Below are 17,738 nucleotides of genomic sequence, written 5' to 3'. Positions count from 1 at the left end.
GCAATTATTAAAAAATAAAACCAATTCTGCTGGCATAATCTGACAGTGTGCTGATGGTACATCATGATAAGGGAAGTCCCACCTGGAGCAGCAGAATGAATCCCACATGGAGCCATGTTCTGGTGCCTGTACCTTAAACTGCACCTTCCCCCTGCTCACAATGGTGTCGTGTGTCCCTGTCTGCCTCTGCTCCTTCCTTAGTGCTAGAGACAGCACTAAGCTGTGTGAACTGCCGAGATCACCGTGCCCTGGGTGTGTGTCCCTAGCTGCTCACAGTGACTTTAAAAAATGTTAGAGAGTCTCTTTTCCCAGCCCGGCGCTCAAAGAAGCAGTTAGGGCTCTGCATTTCTCAGTCTCAAGGTTGTTTATTGTTCCTTATCTATAAAATCCTTTCTCCTGCCCTGCCCAGGTCCGCTCAGCAGGACAGTCAGAGGCACTCTGCCTGCCCCAGGGCAGGGTTATCTTTTTATACTAAAAACTGCCTGTACAATATTTACAGTTACTTTCCAATACCTGTCACCTGTGTTAGACACTGAGCTTCTACTCTAAACCAATCCAAGAGTGCCAACATCACCCAGAAGATGGGGGCCAAGAAGGAGAAGGAGAAAGGCTGGACGTGCCCAGATCCCTCCATCTTGCCCCCTGACCCCCCATACCAAAAACCCCAAAATCTACTTTTTGACCCATGATAAATTCACTATCATTCTACCTAAACTGATCTTCATCTAAGGTTGGTAACTTGCTCCAGGGGTCACAATCAAACCCACAGGGGCATCTTGGGCTCTGTGCCAGGGTCTCTGAGCCCCCTGGCAGGGTCTGGGCTGCTCAGGACAGACAGAGGGATGTGCTGGGTCCTGACACCTGGGCTCCTGTGGCCACATCTCTCCTCACAGAGAAAAGCAAGGCCCAATCCTTCCCCAGAATATTTCTGGGTTTCACATCCTCTGAACCTCAGAGAAAAGAAAACACAGTTCTTATAATTTACTGTACCTGTGTTGTGCCACAGCAGAATGCAATGTGGAGATTGTTCACCCACAGTGATGGAGTTTTGTTCCTTGGCCTTCAGGGCCAGGGGTGTGTGTGTGTGTCAGGACTATTGGCTGACAGTCACGAGATTCTGTGCAGTGTGAGCAGGGTTGAGTGCTTGGCAGATTCAGTTTAGAGGTAGTATAACATGGCGTAATATAGTATAGAATAATATAGTATAATACAGTAATTAATTAGCCTCCTGATGAGATGGAGTCAGGTGCACCATTCTCTCCCCTCCTCGGAGGTGAAAATATCCCCTGCCCGCACCTGCAGGCACACAAGGTGTTGGAATCAGCTCTCCAGGCAATTTAATCTGGGTTAATTAATGAGCAGAGTCTCACAGCCAGGCAAGAGGAGGCAGGTGACCCCTGTGGGACACCTCAAAGCTGCCACCAGAGGCTGTGGGGGGGACTTCGGCCACAGGAGCCTCCAGCGCTGTGTGTGTGAGAATGCGCACACCTGTCCGTGTGCACACACACACCTGTCCGTGTGAGAGAGCGTGGGCACAGGTGCGTGTGCATGCACGTGGGGCTCACAGCACCACGGACCCATCAGGCTGCGCGAGAACTCTGACATCCCCACCCTGTCCCCAGCCCAGGGCTCTGAGTGCCACCTCCAGGTGACACCTGCAGGGCTGGGCACTCCAAACCCCCCTGGGCAGTGCCAAGGCAGTTCCTGAGCCCCCTTTCCATGGGGAAATTCCTGCTGTGCCCACCCTGAGCCTGCCCTGGCCCAGCCTGAGGCCGTTCCCTCTGCTCCTGTCCCTGGTCCCTGGAGCACAGCCCGGCCCCCCCGGCTGTGCCCTCCTGGCAGGAGCTGTGCAGAGCCACAAGGGCCCCCTGAGCCTCATTTTCCTGCGCAGGGGCGTCCCCATGTCCCCGGCAGGGATGTCCCTGGCAGGGATGTCCCTATGTCTGTGCATGGACACACCTGCCCGTGCATGGACACACCTGTCCATGGATGGACACACCTGCCGTGCATGGACACACTTGTCCATGGATGGACACACCTGCCGTGCATGGACGCACCTGCCCGTACATGGACACACCTGTCCATGCATGGACACACCTGCCCGTGCACGGACACACCTGCCCGCTCAGGTATGGACACACCTGCCCATGGACACACCTGTCCGTGCATGGACACACCTGCCCATGGACACACCTGTCCGTGCATGGACACACCTGCCCATGGACACAGCTGCCGTGCATGGACACACCTGTTGTGCATGGACACACCTGCCATACATGGACACACCTGCCGAGCATGGACACACCTGTCCATGCATGGACACACCTGCCCGTGCATGGACACACCTGCCCATGGACACACCTGTCCGTGCATGGACACACCTGCCCATGGACACAGCTGCCGTGCATGGACACACCTGTTGTGCATGGACACACCTGCCATACATGGACACACCTGCTGTGCATGGACACACCTGTCCATGCATGGACACACCTGCCCGTGCATGGACACACCTGCCCACTCAGGTATGGACACACCTGCTCATGGACACACCTGCCCGTGCATGGACACACCTGTCCATGGATGGACACACCTGCCGTGCATGGACACACCTGCCCGTGCATGGATACACCTGTCCATGCATGGACACACCTGCCCGTGCATGGACACACCTGCCATACATGGACACACCTGCCCATGGACACACCTGTCCATGCATGGACACACCTGCCATACATGGACACACCTGTTGTGCATGGACACACCTGCCATACATGGACACACCTGCCCATGGACACACCTGTCCATGCATGGACACACCTGCCCGTGCACGGACACACCTGCCCACTCAGGTATGGACACACCTGCTCATGGACACACCTGCCCATGCATGGACACACCTGCCCATGGACACACCTGCCCGTGCATGGACACACCTGTCCATGGATGGACACACCTGCTGTGCATGGACACACCTGCCCGTGCATGGACACACCTGTCCATGGATGGACACACCTGCCCGTGCACGGACACACCTGCCCGCTCAGGTATGGACACACCTGTGCATGGACACACCTGTCCGTGCATGGACACACCTGCCCATGGACACAGCTGCCGTGCATGGACACACCTGTCCATGGATGGACACACCTGCCCGTGCATGGACACACCTGCCCATGGATGGACACACCTGCCGTGCATGGACACACCTGCCCGTGCACGGACACACCTGCCTGCTCAGATATGGACACACCTGCCCATGGACACACCTGTCCGTGCATGGACACACCTGTCCATGGATGGACACACCTGCCCGTGCATGGACACACCTGTCCATGGATGGACACACCTGCCGTGCATGGACACACCTGTCCGTGCATGAACACACCTGTCCATGGATGGACACACCTGCCCGTGCATGGACACACCTGTCCATGCATGGACACACCTGCCGTGCACGGACACACATGTCCGTGCATGGACACACCTGTCCATGGATGGACACACCTGCCCGTGCATGGACACACCTGTCCATGGATGGACACACCTGCCGTGCACGGACACACCTGACTGCCCAGGTACGGGCGGCCGCACGCACGGAGCGACCCCGCAGGAGGCGGGCCCGGGGCGGGGCGGCCCCGCAGCGGCGGGCGGGCGGTTCCGGCGTGCCCGGGGCTGTTCCGCTGTTCCCGCCCTGTCCGCGCTGTTCCGCGGTTCCCGCGCTGTTCCGGTGTTCCCGGGTGTTCCGGTGTTCCCGGGTGTTCCGGTGTTCCCAGACTGTTCCGGTGTTCCCGGGTGTTCCGGTGTTCCCGGGTGTTCCGGTGTTCCCGGGGCTGTCCCGGCGGCTCGGTGACCGTGGCGGGTCGGGTGGCGGCGGCCATGGCCATGTCGGTGTTCGTGACGCGGCGGATCCCGGCCGAGGGGCTGCGGGTCCTGTCCCAGGCCAGCGGGTGAGCGCGGGGCGCCGCGGGTCCCGGTCCCGGTGCCGGTGCGGGTCCCGGTGCGGGTCGGTCCCGGTGCCGGTGTGTGCCGGTGCCGGTGTGTGACGGTGCCGGTGTGTGCCGGTGTGTCCCGGTGTGTCCTAGGTCCCGGTGCCGGTGTGTCCTGGTGTGTCCCGTTGCCGGTGCCGGTGTGTGACGGTGCCGGTGCCGGTGCCGGTGCCGGTGCCGGTGTGTGCCGGTGTGTCCCGGGTCCCGGTGCCGGTGTGTCCCGTTGCCGGTGCCGGTGTGTGCCGGTGTGTCCCGGGTCCCGGTGCCGGTATGTCCCGTTGCCGGTGCCGGTGTGTGCCGGTGTGTCCTGGTGCCGGTGTGTCCCGGTGCCGGTGCCGATGTGTCCCGGTGCCGGTTCCGGTGCCGGTGCCGGTGTGTCCCGTTGCCGGTGCCGGTGTGTCCCGGTGTGTTCCGTTGCCGGTGCCGGTGTGTGACGGTGCCGGTGCCGGTTCCGGTGCCGGTGCTGGTGTGTCCCGGTCCCGCGCCGATGTGTGACGGTGCCGGTGCCGGTGCCGGTGCCGGTGCCGGTGTGTCCGGTTCCGCAGATGCCGCGTGCAGCAGTGGGACTCGGAGGAGCCGGTGCCGCGGGCCGAGCTGCTGGCGGGCGTGGCGGGCGCTCAGGGGCTGCTGTGCCTGCTCTCGGACCGCATCGACCGCGAGGTGCTGGACGCGGCCGGTGCGTGCTGACCCCGCTCCCCCGGCCCGCCCCGGGCCCCGACAGCCGCCGCAGCGCCCCTCGTGTCTTGCAGGGCCCGGCCTGAAGGTCATCAGCACCCTGTCCGTGGGCTTTGACCACCTGGCCCTGGACGAGATCAAGAAGCGGTAACGCTGCCCCTCTCCTGCCCTGCTCCGACCCCGATCCATTCCCTCCCCCGCTCCCCCGTGCCTCATTCGGGACCCCCTCCCCGGCACACCCACATCCCACTGGTCCCTATTGGCTGGTGGGCTGCACCCCTGTGCTGCTGGGGTCACCCCCTGCATGGCTGGGGTCACCCCCTGCACTCACCTGCATGGCTGGGGTCACCCCCTGCACCCCTGTTCCAGCTCCCTGGGCACTGGGATGGGCACAGGGCTGTCCTGGGCACTGGGATGGGCACAGGGCTGTCCATGGGCACTGGGATGGGCACAGGGCTGTCCTGGGCACTGGCACGGGCACAGGGCTGTCCATGGGCACTGGGATGGGCACAGGGCTGTCCTGGGCACTGGCACGGGCACAGGGCTGTCCATGGGCACTGGGACGGGCACAGGGCTGTCCATGGGCACTGGGATGGGCACAGGGCTGTCCATGGGCACTGGGATGGGCACAGGGCTGTCCTGGGCACTGGGATGGGCACAGGGCTGTCCCTGGGCACTGGAACGGGCACAGGGCTGTCCTGGGCACTGGGATGGGCACAGGGCTGTCTCTGGGCTGGCCGGGAGCACCCAGTGCTGGCTCCAGCTGCCCTGGCAGCCCCCAGAGCCCGCTCTGCTGCAGGGGGATCCGCGTGGGATACACCCCGGACGTGCTGACCGACGCCACGGCCGAGCTGTCGGTGGCGCTGCTGCTGTCAGCCTGCCGCCGCCTGCCCGAGGCCGCGCAGCAGGTCCGCAGGTGAGCGAGGGAGGCAGAGCCCCGCGGCTGTGACAGGGCTGTGACAGGGCTGTGACAAGGGGCTGTGGCCAGGGGGCTGTGACAGGGCTGTGACAGGGCTGTGACAAGGGGCTGTGACAGGGCTGTGACAGGGCTGTGACAGGGGGCTGTGACAGGGGGCTGCGGCCAGGGGGCTGTGACAAGGGGCTGCAGCCAGGGGGCTGCAGGGGTTGGTGCAGCTCACACCGAGTGCCTGGGCAGGGCTCTGAGCAGTCCCTGACCCTGTTCCTGTCCTGCTCTCCCTGCCAGCGGCGGCTGGACCACCTGGAAGCCCCTGTGGATGTGTGGGCATGGCCTGTCCGACAGCACCGTGGGCATCATCGGGCTGGGCAGGATAGGTGAGGCAAATCCCTGTGTGGCGGGCTGGGCTTGGGGCCTCACCCTCAGCCTGGGCTGCTGAAGTGCTGCTGCTGGAGCTGGGAGGGCTGGAATGAGATGGTCTTTGCGGGCTTTTCCAGCCCACACTGTTCTGGGTCTCTGTGGCCTGCTGCTTAGCTGTTTAAAGCCTGTGAGCACAGCGAGGGGAGCCTGCAGAGCCTCCCCAGCAGCTCTGCTGCCCCACAGCCTCAGCCCTAAAGCCTCAGCTGTTCCTGTGCTTCCACCGACCCCAGCCCCGCAGCAACCTCTGCCTCCTCCTGCCCTCAGTTGCACAAACGCAGTGGCAAAGTCCACGGGACACTTGGCACCATCCAGCCGTGGACTTTGCCATCAGGCAGCCCTTCCTGTCCCTGCTCCCAGACAGCCACGGGCTCCGTGTCCCCTTTCCAGAGCAGGACCTCTCCATCCAACCCACAGCCAGACAGGGTGAGCCCACTGCTGCAGCCCTGCAGAGGCTGCGGGTGCTGGTCCCTGGGCTGCTGTGGAGCCTCGGCAGCCCAGCCCTTCCTCCCTCACTCCAGGTGTTTTGCGGAGAGAGCCAAAAGCTCCACAACTTTGTGAAAGTTGCAAAGCTGATATGTTTATTATTACAGCACCGGATGCACGTGGGGATTACTCTCCTTAAAGGACATCCGTACCTCTGGGAACTTCAGGTCCCTTTTAATCCCCTCTCAGATCATATGCATAGAATTTCCCAATAGGTTCACACATATTCATTTTTACAAATTTTCCATGACATTTGCCGCTTGTTTATCAGAAAGAATTTCTGTTCTTGTTTATCAGGAAGAAGAATTCCTGGGTCAGGCTGACCTGCTCTCACAGCTGTCTCTGTCTCTCCCCCCTTATCTCTGTCCTTCACTGAAGCAGTTTCTATGAGCCCAGGCTTTTGCAGTCAGGCTAAATAGCCATGATTTCTAACCACAGACTCAGCTCAAAGATGTACATTTCACCTAAATCAAAATGGATTTCTGCTCTGGAGAATTTCTGCTCTGTCTCACTGCAGGACAGGCGGTTGCCCGGCGCCTGAAGCCCTTTGGGGTCAGGAAGTTCCTCTACACCGGCAGCGGCCCCAAGCCTGAGAGCGCGGCAGAGTTTGGGGCTGAGTTTGGTGAGCACAGCCCCAGGGCAGGGCCAGGCACCTGCCCGGGAGCAGCAGGGGGGTCACGCAGGGTCTGTCACCTGCAGGTGGGAGATGGGGGTCGGGGGGCTCCTGGGGGTACCCGGGGTGAGGGGCTGCCACCGTGCCCCACGGTGGGGCTGACAGGAGACCCTGCCTCCGAGCCAGGGGATGGCTGGGCTCACAGGGCTTCATCAGAGCTCTGTGGCAGCTGCAGCTGGTCCTGCTGCTGTGCCCCTGCCCTGTGAAAATTGGGGATTTTCTGTCAGCTCCATTCCCACGAGGAAGCTGGACACAGAGAACGGGAGCAAAGTGTGGCAGCTGCTCCTGGCAGGAGGGGGCTCTGGTGGGCTCTCCCCACGGGCTGGGTTCCAGGGGTCTCTCAGGGGCTGCAGCTGGCCCTGGAGCTCTGCTGAGGGCAGGGCTGGCTGCAGTGGGCCGTGTCCCTGTTCCTGCCCAGTCCCGCTCGCCAGGCTGGCCGAGGAGTCCGACTTCGTGGTGGTCACCTGTGCCCTGACCCCGGCCACCCAGGGCATGTGCAACAAGGACTTCTTTGGCAGGATGAAGAAGACTTCTGTGTTTGTCAACACGAGCAGGTACTGGCAGCCCTGACCTGTGCCTGGAGAAGGCAGACCTGGCCCTTGCACAGGTCTGAGAGGGTGGGGGGATCTGCTGGGCTCTGAGTCCAGGCAGCAATGCAGCCTTCATGGCTGCAGCATGGGAGCATTGGGAGTGAGCCAAATACAGGATCAATTATCCAGGAGCACCCAGCTCTTCCCCCAGCGTGGGCAGCTGGAGCAGGGCAGCTCGGCACTGCTGGGACGCTCAGGCACACCAGAGAGGGTCAGAGCTCTGCTCCCCCTGTCCCTGGGCTCTCAGCAGTGACCCAGGCTGTCCCCTGCCCGCGCAGGGGGGCTGTGGTGAACCAGGAGGGTCTGTACAAGGCACTGCTGGGATGCTCAGGCACACCAGAGAGGGTCAGAGCTCTGCTCCCCCTGTCTCTGTGTCCCTGGGCTCTGAGCAGTGACCCAGGCTGTCCCCTGCCCGCGCAGGGGGGCTGTGGTGAACCAGGAGGGTCTGTACAAGGCACTGCTGGGATGCTCAGGCACACCAGAGAGGGTCAGAGCTCTGCTCCCCCTGTCCCTGTGTCCCTGTGCCCTGAGCAGTGACCCAGGCTGTCCCCTGCCCGCGCAGGGGGGCTGTGGTGAACCAGGAGGATCTGTACGAGGCCTTGGCCCAGGGGCAGATCGCGGCCGCCGGCCTGGACGTGACCACGCCGGAGCCACTGCCCACTGACCACCCGCTGCTGTCCCTCCAGAACTGCGGTGAGTGTGGGGCTGGCAGCCCCTCCTCAGAGCTGCTGCTCCTCAGGGACGGGTGTGACAGGGACACCTGGGCACCAGTAGTGCTGGCAGTGGGCGCTGGAGCACAGGACAGGCCCAGGGTGTGTTTAGGTGGGCTACAGTGCGATGCAGGGAGCTGCTGTGGGGTAAAAACCCATCAATGTGATGCCAAACAAGTGTGGGAGCTGTTTTAATTTTCCAGAAGGGCATTGAGATAACCCCTGTGATGACCCTTCATTCAGTGTGTGACATTCATGCATGACCTGGCATCAGCAGGGGCGTGAAAGAGAAACCAGCTCCCAGCTCAGGCCCTGCCCAGCTCAAGTGTTCTGAGGCTCCTGGGCACCAGCTGTGGTGGAAAATTCCCCTCTGGCTGAAAGTGGGCTGCTGTGTTTGCCTGGGCGGGCCCTGGTCCCAGGAGTGCTGCTGGGCTGTGTGGGCAGCCTGTTACCTGGGCACCTCAGGCACTGGGAGGGTGGGACGTGGGGCAGGTGCAGGCCAGGACTTAGACCTGTCTTCTCTGGAGAAGGATGATGCAGCTGAGGAAGGATGGCTAGGAGGGAGCTTGCTTGGCCAGCGTCTCACAGGATGCCCTCCCTCTGTGGGGAGAGGGTTTCTGGGGTAGGAAAAGTACGTTCCAAAAAGAAACCACAGGAACATCCATGAAAATTTGGAACTGCTCATGGCTGTCTCTTTCTGAAGTACAAACCTATAGCTAGTGCTTTATCTTTTTGCTAAAACTCATTTTTTATTTGTTTGCATTATTCTCAAAGTAGGCAGTGTGAGGAGTGGTAAGAGCTGAGACTTTCTGGAAATATTTACAGGACTCGGAGATTTGAGAGCTCTGAAACAAGACCAGGCAGGGCACAATTCCTACACGTGCATTTAATGAGTACATTGCTTTTAGCCGTAATATTACATATTTATCCATGCACAAATAACACCCACGGGAATGCTGTACCTGTGAGAGCCCTGGCAGGGGCACGGTGAGCAGAGAGGTGAGCCGAGAGAGCCGAGCCGTGTCCCTGCTGTCTGTCTGTCCCCGCAGTGGTCCTGCCGCACATCGGGAGCGCCACCTACGCCACGCGCAGCACCATGGCCGTGCTGGCAGCCAGGAACCTGCTGGCCGGGCTGCGAGGGGAGCCCATGCCCCACGAGCTGACCCTCTGATGGACAGAGCCCGTGGCCAGACCCCGATGGACACACGCTGATGCCCAGACCCTGCTCCAGCAGCGCCCAGGGACGCCAGCCGGTGTCCCCTGCCCTGCGGTGCCCAGGAGCCAGTAAAGGGCCATTAAAGAGTAGCAGCCAAGCCAGTGTGGTGCTGATGTTATTTGAGAGCAGGGCGCGCTGTGGGTGCCAGCCGGCCGTGGGGAGGGCTGGCCCTGGACGGGGAATGCTTGCCATGCTGTAAGGGAGCTGCTGCAGCACACCTGGCCTCAGAGCCTGGCCCTGGGCACGGTGAGAGGCCAGGAGTGCCTTCCCTGGGCTCGTGGCCAGCAGGGGAGGGGAGGAAACAGCTTTGTCCATGCATCTGCTGCCGCCACAGGAGCTGCTGCTGCCGCCAGCCCATGCGTCCAGCAGTCCCATGGAATCAGTGGCACTGCATAGTCCTGTCCTTGAGAGTCTAAAGAAAAGCACAGACCAGGCTTGTGCAGCTCCCCGGGAACCTCCAGCTCTGCCTTTGTGTCCATAAGCAGTCCCAGGCACAGCTCAGAGTGGATGGCAAGCTGGAATTCACTGGGAGGTTCTGGTACCCCTTTGTAGGTTCAGTGCAGCTGCCCTGGTGGTTCTCAGATGTGCAGTGACATTTGCTGGTGCACAGGAGAGCCTGAGCAGGGCCTGAGCCTCCAGCTGCCAGGAGAGCCTGATGGACACGTCTGGAGGGCTTTGGGGACTCCTGTGTCCTGCAGCCACTGTCCCACTCCCAGAGCTGGGGCTGGAACCTGAGCCCCCCTCTCCGTGCCACTGCTCACGGAATCATGGAATGGGGTGGGTTGGAAGGGACCTCATGGACCATCTCATTCCAGCCCACTGCCATGGGCAGGGACACCTTCACTGTCCCAGACTGGGGCAGGCCCTCTCCAGCCTGGCCTTGGACACTTTTGGGGTGTGGGGAGCCACAGCTCTGAGGAGCCTGGGGTGCAGCTGGCCCACGCTGCAGCACGGGGCTGCATCTGCCCCGCGGTGGGCACTGGCCCCTCTCCGTGTGCCCTCCCATCACCAGTGACCATGAGGCAGTCAGGACAGCCCTGTCACAGCCCTGTCACAGCCACACCATGCTGCCCACCCCAGCCACCCCTCAGGTGTCCCCTGTGTCATCTCTGGTTGCTGTCACCTGTCCCAAACCAGCTCTGAGTGCTCCCAGCCCCATGCCAGGGAACATGCTGAGGGGCACACCTGGGCTCAGGTTCTCCATCATCCTCCTTCATCCTCCTCGTTGTCCATCATCCTCCTCCTCCTCCTCCTTGTTCTCCATCCTCCTCCTCCTCGTTCACCTCATTCTCCATCCTCCCTCCTCCTCATTCTCCATCATCCTCCTCCTCCTCCTCCTTGTTCTCCATCCTGCTCCTTCTCCTCATCCTCGTTCTCCATCTTCCTCCTCCTCGTCCATTGCCATGGGTTTGTACAGGTTTTCCCACTGCTGTGCCCCAGGACAAGCCCCGCTGCCCCCCATGCCTTCTCCCCTGTGCCCTCACCAGGCAGGGCACCAGAGTTTTTTGGGGCCGGCAGCACGAGGGGAAGGAGTGAGGAGCAAGCAGAGGGCAGGAGGGGTGAGCAGCAGGCAGCAGCATGGCCCTGGCGTGGGGAGGGAGCCAGAGCCCAGCACAGAGCCTGCAGCCAGAGCTCAGGCTCTGCCAGCACACCCCGTGTCCCCTCCTGCCCCAAATCCCTGCTGGGATTTCCTGGAGGCTCAGTTGTGGGAATCCACAGAATCAGAGGGTTTGGGAAAGCTGCAAAAGGCAGGCCCCAGAGACAGCAGAACTGTGATTGGAGCTAAGCAGCAGCCATGAGATTGGTCAGCAGAAAAATGATGTAAAAAGTAGAAAAGCAAGGACAAATAGAGCAATGGTCTGTGTATTAACGCTTGTCTAGAATAACTCCCTAAGCTACAGAAAGTTTATCTAGCAAGATATTAGGAAGTTAAAACTTAATAATGGAGCTCTGTGCATTGTGCTTTAAGGCTCACAAGCAGGTATTGTATTTGAAATAAGCAAGCACTGTTTAACCACAGGTACCTGTGCTTATAGTGATTGGACAGAACTACTGTCAATATAGAATATTTACTGTACAGATATAAACACTGTCAATGTGCTTTTGCTTTGTGGGATTGGGCAAAAAACTCCTAGAGTGAGTTGTGACATTGAGTTCTGTGTCTGCTGCCTGGGATGTGAGCTGGTGGCATCTTCCCATTGCCATGGCCATGGAATGAGGCTGATGCTGGGAAATCAAACAGCTCCAGGCACGTTCCCAGCAGCCCTGTCCTGTCTGGGGTTTGTGCACAGACCCCAGCTGGGGATACCAATCTGAGAGAGCCTGAATGGGGGATGTGGGACTGCAGGGGCTCTCCAAAATGCAGTTTATTGTATCCAAGGCATTACAGCAGCCCAGGGTCATGGGGACAGAGCTGTGCCCACAGCTGTCAGCTCCAGCTGCAGGCAGGCCTGGACACCCTTTGGGTTTGGTTACAGTGCATTCTAGACTTTTCTCTTGGTCACAATGCATTATTTACTTTTCTTTGCTGAGCATCTTCATACAGCAGAACCAATCTACATCTTAACTATTATCTATAGCCAATCATAACTACTGTAATTACCATATTCATGTTACTGTTCTCCAATCACTAACAGTCAGTACATCACAGTTTAAGCCAGAAGTTGTTTTTCAGTTTTCTTGCAGTGGAAAATTCTGAGACCTTTTTTCTGCTTGCCACATTTGCTGCCTTGTTTGCCTGTGCTCTCTTTGTGCTTGGTAAAAACATCTTCTTGTTTGGGGTGGGTTTATCCTTTGCTCTAAGCCATACAAACCCCTTCTAACTCACAGACCCTTTGCTTCCTTGGATATCCAGTGAGACTGGCTCAGCAATTCTTTTCTTCTGTATCAAAACTTGCTTCCATCTCTATTCCTTCTTCTTTTCACGGCCCAAATGCAGGTGTGTGTGTCCCTGCTGCCCACCTGCTCCAGGTGGGGTTCCTGGTGCTGTGAGAGGCCTGGCAGGGCTGCTGGCTGGGCAGGGGCATCACCCTGGGTTCATTGCTGACAAACCAGCACTGCCAGGGCTGGGGCCGTGCTGCCATCCACCAGTGCCACCACACACGACAGACTGTGAGGGACTGCTGGGTCCCTAGGACCAGGGGAGGGAGTGAGCATCTGACTCCATGTTCCCAGAAGGCTATATTATATTATATTATATTATATTATATTATATTATATTATATTATATTATATTATATTATATTATATTATATTATATTGTATTATATTATATTATATTATATTATATTATATTATATTATATTATATTATATTATATTATATTATATTATATTATATTATATCATCATATCATATCACATTACATTACATTACATTCATATCATATCATTAAAGAATGCTATACTAAAACCATACTAAAGAACAGAGAAAGGACACATCAGAAGGCTTAACAAGAATGATAATGAAAACTCGTGACTCCTTCCAGAGTCCTGACACAGCTGGCTGTGATTGGTCATTGACTAAAAACAATTCACAATTGTTGGATAAACAATCTCCAACCACATTTCAAAGCAGCAAAGCACAGGAGAAGCAAATCAGATGATTATTATTTTCTTTTTTCTCTGAGGCTTCTCAGCTTCCCAGGAGAAGATTCCTGGGCAGGGGATGCTTCCGAGAATGTGGCAGTGACAGAGCTGGGCAGGGGGACGCAGAGCAGCCGGGGGGACACACTGCCCAACGGGCCCCAAGCCCAGGAGCCTGGCTCTCCCCACCCTGACCAGCTGCAGCTTCCTGCTGGCCCTGCTGTGCCCGTGTGCCCGTGTCCCCGTGTCCCTGCTGGCCCTGCTGTGCCCACAGCCCCACTGTCCCCACTGTCCCCGTGTCCCTGCTGTCTTGTGTCCCCACTGTCCCCATTTCCCTACTGTCCCCACTGTCTCCGTGTCCCTGCTGTCCCTGTATGCTGTGTCCTTGTGTCCCCACTGTCCCTGTGTCCCTGCTGTCCTGCTGTCCTTGCTGTCCCCTTGTCCTTGCTGTCCACATTGACCCTGTGTCCCCACTGTCCCCATGTCCCTGTTCTCTCTGCAGTCCCCATGTCCCCATTGTCCCCACTGTTCCTGCTGTCCCTGTGTCCCCACTGTCCCTGTGTCCCTGCTGTTCTTGCTGTCCCCTTGTCCCTGTGTCCCCGTGTCCCTGATGTCCCCACTGTCCCCACTGTCCCCACTGTCCCCACTGTCCCTGCTGTGTCCACAGCCCCACTGTCCCTGCTGTCCCCACTGTCCCTGATGTCCCCACTGTCCCCATGTCCCCACTGTCCCTGCTGTCCCTGCTGTCCCCGCTGCCCCCATGTCCCCACTGTCCCCGTGTGCCTGGCTGCCACTGCAGGCTGTGCAGTGCCCAGGGTCCCCAGGCAGGTGACATCCCCCATTCCCTCGGGGGGCCAGTAGGGTGCTCGGGCTGCCAGGCTGCTGCTCCCAGGATTAGCAAGGCATTTAAACATTTAACGGGTTCCCTGCAGGCAGGAGGAGCACGCTGCTCCTCTGGGATTTCACCTCTGGAGAACCCTATAAATGGAATAAACCCATTAATAAACCCAGTGGAGAACCCTATAAATGGAATAAACCCACAGTGCCTGTCCAGGAGAACCCTATAAACCCACAGCCTACCCTATAAATGGGAATAAAGCAGGACAGGGATAACCCTGAGTATTTAGGGAAAACGCAGGAGAAAGGCAGGCAGATGGCATGAATATTAGTGCATGGAAATGACGAGCACTCTGAGAATTTCCCAGTGTGCTTCTGACTGGTTTGGGCTTGCTTTTATAATTAATTTATGGAAAGCGCTTAAATTGGGAATAAACACAATCTCGCAAATCCCTGCTAATCTCTGCCTGTATTTTTGAAATGATACCCTGAAGGTATAGTTCCTCACAATGATTAAACTGCTTTTCTTTTAAGAATTAAAAGGAGTTTTTGCACATGCAGTGTGAGCAGCCAGGCCCACTCTGGCTGCTCTGGGTGCAGGGCCCTGCTGCAGGTGCCCGGGCAGGGCATTTCCCCACTGCATGCACGCCAAACCTGACCATATTTCCATTCTGGATTTGTGGAAAACGCCAATCACTTGTTCTTGAAATTTTAAAAGTTTAATAGTATTAAAGTGGTTATCAAAATAGTAATACAATTAGAGTAATAATAATTTGGACAATTTGGATTAGGACAATATGAGACAATAGAAACAAAGAGTTATGGACAGTCTGGGCACCTTTTCTGGGCAAAATAAGCCCAAAAAGGACCCAGGTTAACAGAGGATTAACCCTTAAAACAACAGCCTGTTGCATATTCATACACCTCATCCATGATGCATCAATTCCATTCCAACACAGGATTCTGTCTGGGCAGTGTCAGCTGCTTCCTCTGAATCCTGACAGCTCTTCAGGGCTGAGTGAGGCAGGAAGAAGTTCATTTGTTCTGATAATGGAGCAATAAATTCTCTTTCTCTGAAAGATTCAGGTGTCCTGTGGCTGCTATCTCAGTGCCAGTCCTTTCTTTAGAAAAAGTATCCTACATAGCAAAGTTGCTATTTTAACATTTAGTTATAACCTACAACTATATTTAACACACTACTTAAGAGAATTAACACAGCACAACTTTCTAACCCAACACACATAATATTCATTGTAATATTTGCGAAAAGCCAATCATAATGCTTTTTTCACAGGATGCATTTTTCACAGGATTCATGTATTTTAATGCAAAATATGACCCGGTGTGTTGTCAGCCTACGACTCAGAAGCACTCAGCTATTAGCATAAATGCAGAAAGTGCCTCGAAAATGAAAATAAATGTATTTAATTAAGTGTCTGCTTTTCCCATGGCTGGGCTGTGGGGAGGGTGCTCTGGGTGCAGCACGGGGGGATTTGGGGGCAGCACGGGGGGATTTGGGGCTCTGGGTGCAGCAGCAGCAGAGTGGAGCAGCTGTGTTCACAGGTGGTGTTCACAGGGTCCCAGGGTGAGGGAAGAGATGAGGATCTGACTCCATGTTTCAGAAGGCTTGGTTTGTTATTTTATGATATATATTACATTAAAACTGTACTGAAAGAATAGAAGAAAGGATTTCATCAGAAGGCTAAGAATAGAAAAAGAATGGTAACAAAGGTTTGTGTCTTGGACTCTCTGTCCAAGCCAGCTGACTGTGATTGGCCATTAATTACAAACAACCAACATGGGCCAATCCCAGAGGCACCTGTTGCATTCCACAGCAGCAGATAATCAATGTTTACATTTTGTTCCTGAGCTCTCTCAGCTTCTCAGGAGCAAAAATCCTAAGGGAAGGATTTTTCAGAAAATATCATGGCCAGAGAGCAGCACGGCAGGGCAAGCTGCCCACAGTGGGACACCCAGGGTGCTCTGGGGCTGGTCTGGGAAGGGTCCAGGAGCGACAGCCTCGAGCTGTGGGCAGCAAACAAAGACTTTGTTACACATTAAACAAAGGTTTCATTATTATTTATTATATTATTTATTATATTCTTGTGCTGCAGTGTGGAAATCCAGGTAGGAGCCACCCAGGGCACAGGCTGCGCCTCTGGCCGGGCCTGTGCAGCTCAGCCATGCACGGAGGGAGAATTGCCCTTGTCCCCTCCAGCAGCCCCTGCGTGTCACAGCTCACGGCAGCAGAGACCCTGCACCCCGCAGATGTAGGGACATGGATGGGCAGGTGTGCTCCTGGCACTGCTGCCCTGGCACTGCCACCCCGGCACTGCCACCCCTGGCTGCTGCTGCTCTCACTGCAGTCCCTGCACATCCCTCAGGGCACAGCTCCAGCTCTCCAGAGAGGGCATAGAACCTGGGATTGGTTTTGGCAAATAATATAATATAATATAATATAATATAATATAATATAATATAATATAATATAATATAATATAATATAATATAATATAATATAATATAATATAATATAATATAATATAATATAATATAATATAATATAATATATATAGCATATGTAAGATCTATTCTGTAGAGTCATTTATTTCTCTCCTGCTGCAGTAATTTGTTCCATCACAACCCTCCCAGGGCTCTGCATGCTTTTTTTTCTTTTCTTTTTTTTTTTCCCTTAGCATTTCCCTCCTACACACAGGAGTGATAGGTTCTAACACAGTTTTTTCTGTCCTTTAGGGAAAAAGAGAGAGAGTGTGGAAGACTGAATGCTATCTTTGTTTTCAAAATAATGCTGCACTAATTAAAATGCTCGGGAAGTAGTTCTGTTCCCAGAAGAAATAAATAGTTTTGGCTGTTTTGCCCCATTAACTGCACATTACTTAAATACGTGTATTTTATAACATGCGTATTCACTCACCTGCTTGCTGTGAAAGTCAAATGCATGTTTGAATATGCATGATGCCCTTTAATGCACAGTAATTATTGGGTGCATCACCACGGGCTGCTCCTGAGCCACCCCTTTGCGGGGAGCAGGTTGTGGTGGTGGCTGCAGGGTGCTTGGTTGCTGGAATGCTGGGGGACACAGGACAGATCAGGGACTCTGGACCTGCTCAACATCAGAGATTTGATAACAGGATGCCCTGGCAAAAGCAAAAGAGCTTTGAAAATTAGACCTGGATTGCAAGAAGATTCAATCAAACAGGTTTACTGGAAAAAGAAAATCCCATCGAACTTTGCAAGCCAGGATGTTGCTGTATGCATTAGTTTGAGTCTGTGATTGTAACCCACTCACTGCAGTCATTACACACTGCTGGTCTCCCTGAAATGGTACACAAGTGTTTGTACCCCACAATAAAATGGGATTCTGCTCACCCTGTCAGTCAGTCTCCCTGTCTCTCTCAATTTGTTTCTTTTGGGTCAATTTGGTTTTTTTGGGTCCATCTGGTTTTTTTTTGCCGCGACACTCGGTGCCAGCTCTGGGCCATGGGAGCAGCCGTGTCCTGCTCCAGGGGTGCCCTGGGGTGGCAGCCAGGAACGGCCCTGGCAGCTCCTGCAGCTCCCCAGTGCCAGCAGAGCCCATTCCAGAGCCCAGGCAGCTCCTGCAGCTCCCCAGTGCCAGCAGAGCCC

General features: G+C 56.1%; 1 protein-coding gene across 2 annotated transcripts; it reads left to right on the top strand.

Moving 5' to 3' along the window:
- Positions 1-3,648: 3,648 nt before the first annotated feature.
- On the top strand, positions 3,649-9,769 carry GRHPR (glyoxylate and hydroxypyruvate reductase). Of its 2 annotated transcripts, XM_077171731.1 has the most exons (9): positions 3,652-3,950; positions 4,535-4,665; positions 4,739-4,811; positions 5,464-5,580; positions 5,869-5,957; positions 7,001-7,105; positions 7,575-7,710; positions 8,309-8,439; positions 9,506-9,769. In XM_077171731.1, exons 1-9 carry the CDS (start codon positions 3,880-3,882, stop codon positions 9,625-9,627), a joined length of 975 nt encoding a protein of 324 aa, XP_077027846.1. In that variant the 5' UTR covers positions 3,652-3,879; the 3' UTR covers positions 9,628-9,769. The 2 variants fall into 2 exon arrangements, with proteins under 2 accessions (XP_077027845.1, XP_077027846.1); XM_077171730.1 differs by lacking the exons at positions 8,309-8,439; positions 9,506-9,769 and adding an exon at positions 8,025-8,300 and having other exon boundaries at positions 3,649-3,950.
- The last annotated feature ends 7,969 nt before the right edge of the window (positions 9,770-17,738 follow it).

The sequence above is a fragment of the Agelaius phoeniceus genome, chromosome Z, assembly GCF_051311805.1.
Source record: "Agelaius phoeniceus isolate bAgePho1 chromosome Z, bAgePho1.hap1, whole genome shotgun sequence".
NCBI lineage: Eukaryota > Metazoa > Chordata > Aves > Passeriformes > Icteridae > Agelaius > Agelaius phoeniceus.
This window is presented reverse-complemented; position numbering and strand designations above follow the sequence as displayed.